The 13,492-nt window shown below is 38.0% G+C and overlaps 1 protein-coding gene across 3 annotated transcripts in view; it reads left to right on the top strand.

The window, feature by feature from the left end:
• Positions 1-13,492, top strand: part of LOC306853350 (THO complex subunit 2-like) — a 78,842-nt gene that overhangs the window by 5,758 nt on the left and 59,592 nt on the right. For all 3 annotated transcript variants that reach the window (XM_079390667.1, XM_079390668.1, XM_079390669.1), the window contains exons 5-9: positions 1,511-1,581; positions 2,274-2,395; positions 4,592-4,725; positions 7,122-7,282; positions 9,281-9,373. In XM_079390667.1, coding sequence (XP_079246793.1) covers positions 1,511-1,581; positions 2,274-2,395; positions 4,592-4,725; positions 7,122-7,282; positions 9,281-9,373 — 581 coding nt within the window. The remainder of the gene's footprint in view (positions 1-1,510; positions 1,582-2,273; positions 2,396-4,591; positions 4,726-7,121; positions 7,283-9,280; positions 9,374-13,492) is intronic.

The raw sequence follows: 13,492 nt of genomic DNA on the forward strand, positions 1-13,492 counted from the left end.
TCCTGGTGAAGTAGAGCCAGGATGTGTTTGTATGAAAGACGGATTTGTTACGTGCTTGAGTGAACATGCTTATTAAACTGCAGTCGTGTGTCCATGTAGATCGCCGTTCTGACAGATGTTTGCATAATTCAGCTGCTGAAGAGTCTTACTGAACTTATTCTAATGAAGCTCTCATCAAATTCCCTGCTGTTCTTTTGTCAGGCCCAGTGTGATTGATTTAAATGTTAATTTAATGTTACATGGAGATACTACAGCTCTTGAAACCTACACAAAACACATGCGAGTTTGTTACTGATAAATGCAAGGTGCAAACATTTTGAGGACCTGATGAAATAGGGCTGTACATCACGATTAAACTTATTTTTTGCTCAAATCATTTTCATTTTAGAAATTACTTTTTACATTTCTTATTTATTATAAACTTTTTATAAACACTGTCTCTTTTTCGAGATAAATTGAGATTTATACATAAACATACTGAATAAATAATATTTCCATTGATGTGTGGTTTGTTATGATAGGACAATATTTGTCTGAGATACAACTATTTGAAAATCTGGAATCTGAGGGTGCAAAAAAATCTAAATATTGAGAAAATCACCTTTAAAGTTGTTCAAATGAAGTTCTAGTCTGTTCTAGTAAATGAAGTTTTGAAAGGAAATTTACAAAATATCTTCATGGAACCTGATCTTTACTTAATATCCTAATGATTTTTGGCATAAAAGAAAAATCAATAATTTTGACCCATACAATGTAGCTGCTTTTGTGCTCCAGGGTCACATTTAGTTTAAAGTGCAGTTGCATTATGCTAATGTATGTCTCTCTTAATAACATTAGTAATTATAATACTTCTATTATATTGTAAAATGTATTAGTTTTAGTTTTGTTGGCCTTGTAAACCCTGCACAGACAAATGCCAGCAAACACGTTTGTTGGATCAGTGTTACCAGTTTTGTTTCACCTTGCTGAACTTGTTCAGTCAGCGTTTGTCTGTGTCCCGAGTTATTTTTCATAAAATTCTAAATCCAACTACACCCGACATGTTTGTTGGCGTTTGTCTTTGCGGTGTGAATAGGCCTTTGTTGTATAGAAGTTAGAAATTCCAGTGTCATGAATACTAGAAGTTTAACAACATGGAACATCTTTACAAAAAACCTTCAGTGGACAAAAACTCAATTTGTGATCTCTGAAAATGGCATGCAATCTTAAACCTATATGCATTTGCATGCCGTTGTAAAGACTTCAGACTATCCCTCACATCCTCAGTGACATCTGTGTAAAATTGAATATGGCATCTACCCTGACGAAGATCAATTGGATTCATTTCTCGTTACAAAGCTTATTTAACGGGCTGTCAAAAAGAACACCGTGTGCTTTCAAATAATTGCTGTAACCATTAATTAAAATGCCAGTAGATGTACGTAACACATCAAGAATTGATTTATATGTTATATACGTCTGACTTCATATGCGTTCATGTGAGCCGCATGTGTAATTGTTGATTTTGCAGATATCGAGACTGGCTGTTTGGAGGAGAAACACAAGCGAGATCATTTTACCCAGCTGGTTGGAGCCTGTTTGGTGAGTAGAGCAGCGTGTGCTTGTGTTCATGACCACTGTGTGGCAGTAATGCGCTTTGAGACACGTTGCCCGTCTCTCCAGTGCTACAGCACACTGCGGTTGACGAAATGCTTTTTTTTGCGTGCATACGTAAGTGGGTGGCCGATCCCCTGACTCTGAAGATTAGCTGCATTAGAGTATTGAGTGGCCCAAATTCTGTCCTCCAGTGAAAAATTAAATTGTAGTCACAAAGGACCGCTCGCCTCCCCTGAACGAACCTCCAGCGCTGTGCTGGAATTAAACGAGACATTTTCACGGCGGCTGTGGGTTTTTGAGCTAGGCCTCAAACCGGAGCACGTTTCGTATCTTTGTTGTGGCAGAACACGACACGTTTGTGAGGGGAGCGGTTTGTAATGGCAGTCAGGGTGACTCATCAAAACCTGCAGTGCTCCTGCTCTCTTCTTTTCATCTAAACCACTGTACGCCTGATTAGTATGCAAATACACACTTGTTATGCAGTGTTATTAGTGTCTTATGTAAGTGTAGCTGAAGGCCATTGAGGTTGGATGTGGGCAGTGCTACGCTGATGGATGCAGAGATATTATTCTAGCGTTTTGATGAATTTAATACTGGTCTTATCCTCCTGATAGAGCTTCCACAGCAGTGTTGCTGAAGAGTGTCTAATTAAAGGCATTGTTGTCTGTCGTTTTCAGATCTGTGTTCCTGATGGTATGCTGAAGGAGAGATTAGATCCAGAAACTCTGGAGTCGCTGGGGCTGATCAAACAGGCTCAGCAGTTCAACCAGAAGATTGTCAAAATCAAGACCAAACTATTGTAAGTCACATTTCCTGCTGTTCCCACCACCTGAAATAGGATTGATTGTATCTTTTCCTGTGATTTTATATATACACACATACATACATACATACACACACACACAATCCGAGCCATGCCGAGTCGTAAAGCACCATAAGCAGGCACCTGGCTGCAATGAGAGGATTGAGGCTGCAATATTGTCTAGGTAGGTCGCACAGAAGGTTTTTAAACTACAATGCCTAAAAATACCTCGAATGTGATGCCCATGCTGATTGTCTAGGCAAACCACACATTAGTTTAAGAAAGAATGCTGTCTAGGTAGGTAAGATATACATACGCATACATACATGCTTACAGATTTGATTATAAAACAATCATCATGTCCTCCGATTCTTATTACATCAATAATCAATATAACTGTTTTTTTTGTCTTTGTTATAAAAAATGCAAATGACAAACAATGGAACAAACAAAAAAACACTGCCTAATGTATTAGTTACATAGAAATTGATTATTAAAGCTGCTAAAGTTATTCAGTCAGGAGCAGTGAGTGATTTTTCTCTCTGCCTTTTGTTTATTATATTATACCTAATGCATGGATCCAAAATAATGATATGCATCTGATTTCTTTCCCAACTGTTTACGTTCACTTAAGACATAACTGACTACGCTTAGGTGAACACTTGGCAAGCCAGATATTTTGACATAATTGCATGTGTATTTGACTGTTGAAGAGAAGTGAACTGAATTCAGGATCACATGCTTCTGAGAGGCTCTCTCCATGCGTGGCTTTAGCTGTGTCAGTCAGCGCCAGTGTCGCATTGACTTCCTTTTCACAGCTTATGACACTAACTCTTTTTCACATCAATCTCGTCCTGCACTTCTTTTTCATTCATGCGTCTTTTTGTAAAAACTGAAATATCTGCTTTTAATGATGTTTGATACATTTTGAAGCACCGGCTTCTTCTCTCCCGCTCCCTCCTTTTAAAGGTAAAGCTATTTTTTTTTGTTCTTTTCAAATTCCTTTTGGCTTAAATAAATGAGGGGTTAAAAAAAGACTTTTTAAACTAGCACTGCTGAAAATACAGGAACTGTTGCACTCTATAGCCAGTCTTGTCTTTTTAGCAAAGCATACTATTTAACAACTAGGTTATACAATCTGTTAGTGTATACTGGGATTTCTAACCTCAATGCGGTACCTTGAAACATATCAATATTCGATAAAATAAAAAAAAATGCCACAATGTTGTGGTTGATTTGATCAGTATCTATCAGTATTTTCTTGTTAACTGAAACCCTGTGAGATTCCTCAGAGCTCTAATTGGGATCAAATAATAGTAGTAATGCTGCTGTTGTTATTATTGAAATGTAATCATTTGTCCACAAAAATGTTGAAAATGATGTGCATATGAATCATTCTGAAGTAGTTCAGTTCAGTGGACTATATACTTCAATAAAACCGAGCGAGAAACAGCTGGTTATCGTATATTGGTACTGAGGCAAATGAGTATTGAAATGATTTCAAATATTCTGAATCATTATAAAATATAAAATTGATATTTGACAGCGCTAATATCTAAACATGCGGTTTGAGAGACAACAGCATGGCTATTTTTAATGGATTGCATTAAAGCACATTGGATTGTAACTTCTTTTGAATGCAGTCATTTGCATCCGAAGTGCAGAGGTTGACCTCTGTTGAACTGCGACGGGTTCAGATGACACTCGTTGGGTATAAAACACACCTCAGGTTCATGTGCTGAAATGCCATGTTGTTGTTCTTTCAGACACGGGTCACTGCTTTCTGCACATTCAGCTTGTTGTTGTGCATCTATAATATTTCCCCAGCCTCATTTTGCTGTAAATGAAAAGCATAGCGCTGAGCTCTCATGATGATGATTAATTTCATGCCTTTGTGTAGGTCTTTCTTAATGAGTTTTATCAAGATTACAGAACACTCTGCCCTGAAACCCCCTGTTCTCCTACCACACTTCTTTACGTGCCATCCAACAGTCCGTTCATTACCATAAGCATGTTCTAATGGGTTAATTGGTTTCATGTCATCTAATAAAATGCCTGCCATATGTCTGAGGGCGGCATTAGCCTCGCACTCCTGCCCATGACTAGCAGACCTTAGCTCTGATGTACTTCATTAGCTATAGACGACTGCATGAATTTATTTTCCTGTGTAACCTTCCATCTTTCAATCCATAGCTACAAACAGCAGAAGTTCAATTTGTTGCGCGAGGAGAATGAAGGTTACGCTAAGCTGATCACGGAGCTTGGGCAGGATCTGTCCAGGAATCTCACCAGCCACCTCGCCCTTGAGAACATCAAGTCATTAATAGGTACAGTGTATATGTGTGTATGTATATATACACCCCCTGACAAAAGTCTTGTCGCCTATCCAAGTTGTAGGAACAACAAATAATAACTTGACTTCTAGTTGATCATTTGGAATCAGAAGTGGCTTTTATGAAAGGCAAAGGCCTCTAGATTACGCTTATTTCACCAAAATAAAATCTTATCATGCCTTGATGTTTAATTATTTAATTAGGACAGAAAGCTTGTCATTTAACAGAAATAATGTACAGTACAGAACATAAAGTCATGGTGCAGTGGAAAAAGAATGAATATTGTGTATGACTCCCATGAGCTTGGAGGACTGCATCCATACGTCTCGGCAATGACTCAAATAACTTATTAATAAAGTCATCTGGAATGGCAAAGAAAGCATTCTTGCAGGACTCCCAGAGTTCATCAAGATTCTTTGGTTTCATCTTCAATGCCTCCTCCTTCATCTTACCCCAGACATGCTCAATAATGTTCATGTCTGGGCAATCCTGGAGCACCTTGACCTTCTTTGCTTTCAGGAACTTTGACGTGGAGGCTGAAGTATGAGAAGGAGCGCCATCCTGCTGAAGAACTTGCCCTCTCCTGTGGTTTGGAATGTAATGGGCAGCAAGAATGTCTTGATATCTCAGGCTGTTGATGTTGCCATCCACTCTGCAGATCTCCCGCACGCCCCCATACTGAATGTAACCCCAAACCATGATTTGTCCTCCACCGAACTTGACTGTTTTCAGTGTGAATCTTGGGTCCATGCAGGTTCCAATAGGTCTTCTGCAGTATTTGCGACGATTGGGATGCAGTTCAATAGATGATTCATCGGAAAAATCAACCTTCTGCCACTTTTCCACAGTCCATCCTTCCTGCAAGCTGTGGGCCTTGACAAATGCAACACGATTTTTTAGTTGTCTTCTTTTTAATGCTGGTTTCTGAGCACTAATTCGGCCATTGAGACCACTGCGTGAGAGAATTCGACAAACTGTTCTTGTAGATACAGGGGTTTCTGGTGACCAGTTGTTATGTTGAAAAAGGGCTGGCCCTGGACTGTCGAACCAACAAACCGTCCTCTTGAACAGTTGTCTTACGGGGTCTGCCTGACCTGGGCCTGTCATGAACTTCACCAGTTTCTTCAAATCTTTTTCTTATCCTCTCCACTTGACGTTTAGATGCATTAAAGATGTCTGCCACCTCAGCAGGAGACTTGGTCTTCAGGCTCTTGATGATCAGCACTGTGGTCTGTGGTAGAATCTTTGGCTTGCTGTCAGAGGTCAGGATGCATTTCAAATGAAGGTTGGGTGTGCTTGGGTTCTTCTACGCACCTGGGAATGTGTTAATTACAGCATTTGTCACAGGTGACGCTCTAATCTGTGATTGGTTGAATCCTTTAAAGATGTGACAAGACTTTTGTCTAAGCAAAGTCAGACATCAAGGCATGATAAGATTTTATTTTGGTAAAATAAGCGTAATCTAGAGGCCTTTGCCGTTCATATAAGCCACTTCTGATTCCAAATGATCAACTAGAAGTCAAGTTATTATTTGTTGTTCCTACAACTTGGATAGGCGACAAGACTTTTGTCAGGGGGGTGTATGTATATGTTCATCCAAAAATGAAAATTGTCATTTACACACCTCGAGTAGTACCAAATCTATATAAGTTTCTTTCTTCTTTTGAACACAAAAAAGAAGATATTTTGAAGAGTGTTGGTAACCAAACAGTTGCTGGTCCCCATTGACTCCCATAGTTTTCTTTTTTTCTTTTCTCCATTCTATTATAGACCAATAACTGTAAACTCAAATGGGTTTGGAACAACTTGAGGGAGAGTAAATGATGACAATTTTCATTTTGGGGTGAACTATCCCTTTAATCAAAATGCTAAAAAAAAATGTATGTATATACTATCAACTTTTAAAGTTAAAGCAGTTTTTTTTTTTGTGCATAATTGATTTTGCGTCACTCTGTGTTGGATCCTTTCTGTATATTTGTCATGTCTGTTGTCCTATTACATATCTGTGCCATCCAATAGAATATATTTGTGTTAACTATATATTTACAAACACACACAAGTATAATGTGTATGTAATTTAGAAAGTTAATGAAGAATAGTTATTCTAAATTGATATATCTTACAAAACAGCATGAGAATTGAATTGAATCTGTATCAGATATGGAACTGGTATCTAGCCACCCATTATAAAAACACGTGTAATACATGATATAGTGTGAGTGCAGTAGGGCAAATGACAGATGAAACTCTCACATTTGCCCCGGGTCGTTGGGCAATCTCTGTTGAGCCCTGATAATGACTGGCTCAAACCAGCTGCCATAATTCCAGCTGTCGTGTGTGGTGACCGTGACTGAGATCATGAGCTGAGGCCGTCTGTGTTCTGTCCTCAGGATGTTTCAATCTGGACCCAAACCGTGTGCTGGACATCATCTTAGAGGTGTATGAGCGTCGCTCTGAACACGATGACTTCTTCATCCCTCTTATCAAGTCCTACATGTGCGAGCACCAGACCCTCTGCCACATGCTGGGCTTCAAGTTCAAGTTTCACCAGGTACGCTCCATCGTATAGCTGTGTATATGGTTCCTATATGCAAATACACACAGGTCAAATATCAGTTTCATTACAATTAAATACACAGACATGTGACAGAATGCTTTTGCTTCAAACCTAGACAGTGTGTGTTATGTGTGTAACGGGGACTTTCGCACCGCTTTAGTTCCAGAACTAAAATGACAGTACTAAAGTACTGGGACGATTTTGTGCAAACTATTTCCCAGTACCATTTAAAGGGTTGTATTCGCACCAACAGTGGGTACCAGGAAGTGACGTAAGCCGGTCGACAGCGACATCATTTTTACGCGGCGTTCAACAACGTAAACAAAGAACAAGGATGTTAACAACAGGAGGATGGAGGACGCTGTGATCGGAGCTGTGTTTTGTTGCGTCTCGCGGGTTTCACAATAATGGACATGGAATATTTACACGGTATGTGTTTACATAGCGTTTTAAATCATGGCATTTTCGTACGCGTTTAGCCAATCAGCATACACTTACAGTCCTATGGAACTGTTTTAGACCCTACTCTGAAGTGGGAGCTAATTTAGTTCCTTCAAACGGAGTTCCTGGAACTTAAACAGTTCCTAGTTCCCGCGGTGCGAACACACCAAAAAGTGGGTAGTTCCACAATTAGTTTGGGTACTACGAAAAGGTTCCTGCGGTGCGAAAGGGCCTAATGCCACCAAAATGTCCCTGCACAATTCAACTGAATCTATTACAGCTGTCGCTAATAAACTGAAATGTGAAATGTTTTTTTTACACATTTTGCAGTATTGAGTAGGCATGTAACGATGCACCCGAACCGGTTAAAAATCGATACAGATATGTATCTGTTCAAATCGGTTGAGATGTTAAATGAATCGCGATAGGTGGGAGTTTATATCAATGTATCTTTGAGTGTCTTTAGAAAAGTTTAGATGCTATTTTCTTTTCATCTTGCCCCTCTGTGTAATGCATATTTAAATAGTGTTCATAATGGCAGAGCTGCTTTGTTTACAGCGGCAGCCAAGGAAACACTATATTGCTTATTCCATGAGCGCCACCTGCTGTCTGAGTGAATCTGCATCTCATTCAGCCCTTCTGCCGTTCTTGTTTTGTGCAGGTGTTTAATGTAGTATACTGTAGTCACAAAACTAAAGTCAGACCATTCTGTTTTTGCTTCGAAATCATACAATCCAATTTAGCATGTGTGCAGCATCTTTGTTTGGATTGTGATTTAAATTGCAGTTGTTGCCTCTTTGCTTTCATACTTTCATTAAAGTAACCAATGTGAAGTCTTGATTTTCTCATGCATATAAAAACCAATAAACTAATTCGCAAACGGTTGTGCACAATGATGACAATAATGATTTTTGTCATATTGCAGCCGTACCCTGTAAAGACCCTGTTTAGATAAGTGATACATTTATATTATGCAGTTTTTGTGTACAGTTTGAGTAAACAAACATGCCATGCCAGCTTCTGTTCCACCGTTGCAGTGTAAAGATGGCTTTTGTTAATGATGCTAACATTTTATTGGTAACAGTCGATAGTATTCTGATTGAAGTAATTATTTGATGAGACGAAAACACTGATACAGTTAATACCGCCTTATGTTCGATTTTAAAACCCAGCCAGTGCTGGGCGAAATTTCTGAAATATTTCCAGTCATTGTTTCTGAACATTTGTCATTGCAGTGCAGAGTATATCAGTTGGCATGGCAACTGTTCTGGTAACTCTGCCTTTAGTTTTAGTTCATGTTATTGTGCAGTAATATTAACTGACTCATATAAGATGACTGCTGTCTCAAGTAGAATTTTCTGTCATAAGTTTTTTCCAGATGAACAAAAGTAGTAGTAATCTGCTGGGATCAAATACTCAAAAGGAATAGAAAAGTAATCGTTTGCACATAGTGAACATTATATTGTGCAGCTGGGTTTGTTCGCCCTTCTCTTGGATGAGATTGCTGTCTGTAATCATGTTCATGTGGTGTTTTTTTTTTTTTTTCCACAGGAACCTAATGGAGAAACACCATCATCTCTGTACCACATCGCTGCAGCTCTTCTTCAAAACAACCTCATCGCTCTTGAAGACCTCTACGTTCATGTGAGTGGAAGAGTCATGTCAGGTGGAGTAGTGTAAAAATGTGACATACCAAACTTTTTGCAGTACTGGTAGTGCCGAGTAGCGATTTGGCAGCTGCTTCATTTGTATGAGTGCAGTGAAGGTTTCTGTTAGGATGATCGATTTATGTTTGATCAGCAGACATTTCTATTGAGCGCATTAATACAGTGGTTGATAAGAACTTTTAAATGAGTCTCTATACAGAAGAAATCTGTTCAAAATGGCCTAATTTGTTTTCCTGAATTTCTGAATGCTTGGGTCATTCCACGAAATCAGTGCCTTTTGCATCTCGAAGAAATAATCAAACATAGATTAATATAACAACAAATAAATGTGCAATTTAAAAACATAACATTACTATGTATGCGCTCATCAATATTACATAAAAAAAGTTAATCAAATATTATTTTAAATAGCATTTATGTCAATAAGGGTAAGGTTTTTGGCCTGTCCCTCACTGGTTATTCTTTTTCAGCAGGATATAAAAATCAAATTTGCATAATGTTCTAAATATAGTCTCATTGTTAAGCAATGTTTTTGGCATAAGTATGCATTTGTTTCTGTAAACTATAAATCATTTTATTGGTGTCCCCTGATCAAAAAACATTGTAAAATGATGTACATTCAAGTTACATCATATATGAACCAGGAGTCCTACACTTAACACACAAGCATGTTTCTCTCACCTGTAATGTTCTATTTTTGATTATTTATGAGGCTTGACTGAGGGGGGCCATCATGCAGTGTCAATACTGTTACCATTTTTAAAATGTAAATTTAAACAATTATTTCGTACATTGAATATAATCAATATCTACAAGTAAAATCTTTTCAAAGTGCAATATGATTTTGTGAACTTGACTATTAGCTAGCAATTAGCAAATTTGTTTGAAATTGTCAAACCTGTTACTGTCAACCTGTAACTTTTTAGAGTAACAGGGATGGCATAGATTAGGTTTGACCCTGTTTTTAAAGATTGTCTGTGTAAAATTCACCCTGGGTATATTATTGAGCTAGTGCCTATATCATTCAGTGGCATATGAGTTCTGATTAAACTATAGTATCTACTTGTGTCAGTAACAGGTAGACTGGTAGAAAAAGTCATAAAATAATAAATTACATAGCCAGAGATGGCACAATACAGTTTCTTGTCATTTTAAGGCATCTTCATTTCATGGATATTTTAAAAATATTGATTAAACTTCCACTTTTTCCAAGTGGAAAAGGCACCGATTTCGTGGAATGACCCGCTTATGAATAAAATAAAACACAACTTAAGAGAGTGTAGTTTTCCCCAGTGCAGAATGTTCTTTGCCTGCTTTAACTCTTAACACAATTTGAATAAGTTAAATTTTTCATGCTGCTAAGCTGCGCAAGGGCAACACATACACTGTAACAACTGCATTTAAATGCGTGAGTAAATTATTGTTGACTGGGATGATTGACCGTGATAACCATAGCAACCGACAGAACAAAAAACTCTTAATAGAACTTTGCAATAAACAATAGTCTTGACTGAATACATTGAGTAGATTTAAAGGGATAGTTCACCCAGAAATTAAAATGAGTATTTCATCCAATATGAAGATGACACTTTTTCTTCAGTAGAGCATTAAAGAAGATCTTTAGCTGAAACTGATTTACATTGTTTGAATCACCAAGGACCACAGTAGAGTCAAAAAAGCATATTCAGGCTGAAGGTGATTCAATATTGGCATTCAACATTGTCAGATAACTTCCTTTTGAACAGAACAGTAAATGCTATTCTAAGTTGTTAACATAATTCTGCTTATTAGAATTACAGGTGCACTTTGACTCCATTTACACATGGTATTAAATGTCATTGTGGAAAAGATTGAATATTTGCAGCTGAAGTGTGGCCTACGTGCATCTGGAGCATCATGCTCATAATCAAGCAGCTCAGAGCATAATGCCAGCTTAATGTCATGCTTGGGTTAATGTCATTTAGAGCCGAAAATGCAGTCATAAAATCTGCAACAGAAATGCACAATATGTATTTTAATACTAGGGTTAAATGTGTTACAGGCTTGTGAGAATCTTCAGTAAGCTACACATGACAAGTGTAATTAGCCCTGATGTTGATGCTCTCAAGCTCTGGTTTTGGTCATTATGACCCATTGATGCCAATGGAAATGATAAAACTTAAAATAGTGTTAATTTCATTAACGAGAATGAACATAAAATATTGTCTACCTTTTTTCCATTACTAAGACAAGTCAAAGACGAGACGATGCTGACATCATCAAACACTAGTTGTGACTCTATCAACATGCAATATCATTGACGAAAAAAGACGAGTAAATAAAAAAAATAAACACTATATAGAACATTTCATGGTTTTCATGAGTTTTCATGGTTGCGGTTGCCAAATGTCAAGAGTTTAATTCCCCCCTATCAGAGCTTTTCTATTTATGTTATAATATTTGTGTTTTAGTTTATCTTCACAACCTGGCAACTTCTGCACACAATGATGATCTGAAATAGGGCTGCAGCGATTCGTCGACGTCATCGATATACGTCGATTAGCATGGAATGCATCGAGTCGCACCTTTAGCCACGCCCATTGCGCGATCCTGCAGTTATCCCTACTTAAGGTTGTTTAACTCAAGCAGAAGGTAAAGGCTAGTATGGCAATATCACTTCATAGAGTTGCGTTTATAGAGCATTATTATTATACAGCAGTCAGAACCGCATATAAAGTAGGGCTGTGTATTAGCAAGAATCTGGCGATACGATACGTATCACGATACAGGAGTTGCGATACGATATATTGCGATAATGTAAGCAAGGCGATATATTGGGATATTTCTTATTTTAGGAATAGGATATATATTTTTTAGGAAAGCTGTCATTAAGAACACACCACCATATGCAAACCTTGGCAATACATAAATAAATATAACCAGAACACACTGGGATCTGCATTTGCAATAATCAGCCCCTGTAACATTCAACATTACTGAAGCACGTTTTGTGCAGTACGAGTAAAGCGGGAAATATTCAAGTGCTTGCAGGATTCTTTAGTTAAATGTATCTATAAAATGTATTTTATAAAAAGATAAAAATATATATTTATAGACTCTATTTTAAAGTTTCACAGTTTAAGTTTACAATTGTGACATGCAATGTCATAACATTTGATCTGAACAAATGAAATCTGCTTAATATCAATGAAAAATAAAGTGCTTGCAGGATTCCTAAAGAAAACAAAACAATTGTAAAACAATCAAATAAATACAGATGTTAAACATTCTCAGAACTTTTCAATTTGGATTTCACAGGTTTTTCAGTTTGTATTTATGTTCCGCGTGGAATTGCTGAGACTGCGACGCGAGCACCGCCCCAACTGCACAAAACACCCCCGAATTACGAGAGAAAGCTGCAGCTGCACAGCGACTCTACCGCCCGCCACGCTCCGCGCAAAGGCTCTTCAACACGAGACGCGGCACGCGGTAGAACCGAGGTTGCGCTCGCGCCGTGGTCCCGGGGCGGACATTACCACAAAAGCCCAAATGGTGCCACACTTCAGCTTAGTACACCGAAACGAGAGCTGGAACAATTCTTTCATCCTCCATTAATGGCAGCGAACTATATTAACACTAACATTACTATATTAACACAACAATAACATTAACAAGTCCCCTGATGCTAGTATTTCCTGTCACTGTTTAAGTTCAGCGATGACGACTAGTGGTCGGGATATGAACTCAAAACGAAACGACTGCCATGAATCTTACATTTTTTTTTTTTTAAATATCGATATTCCGTTTTGGAGAATCGATACAGTATCGCCAAACAAAATATTGCGATACTCGCGTGTATTGATATTGTCTTACACCCCTAATATAAAGCTGAACTGATGCCTTTACACTGTCAGGATTCACAACCTCATTCAAAGCTGCACTGAATGAACGGAACAGCACGGGACATCCAGTTACCTATATAATCATGACCAGTGTTGGGGAAAGTTACTTTTAAAGTAATACATTACAATATTGCGTTATTCCCCTTTTGCGTTATGCTACTTTTTATGGAAAGTAATTTGTTACATTAGATTTGCGTTACTTTTTAAATATGAGC

The sequence above is a fragment of the Barbus barbus genome (assembly GCF_936440315.1).
Source record: "Barbus barbus genome assembly, chromosome: 33".
NCBI classification, from domain to species: domain Eukaryota; kingdom Metazoa; phylum Chordata; class Actinopteri; order Cypriniformes; family Cyprinidae; genus Barbus; species Barbus barbus.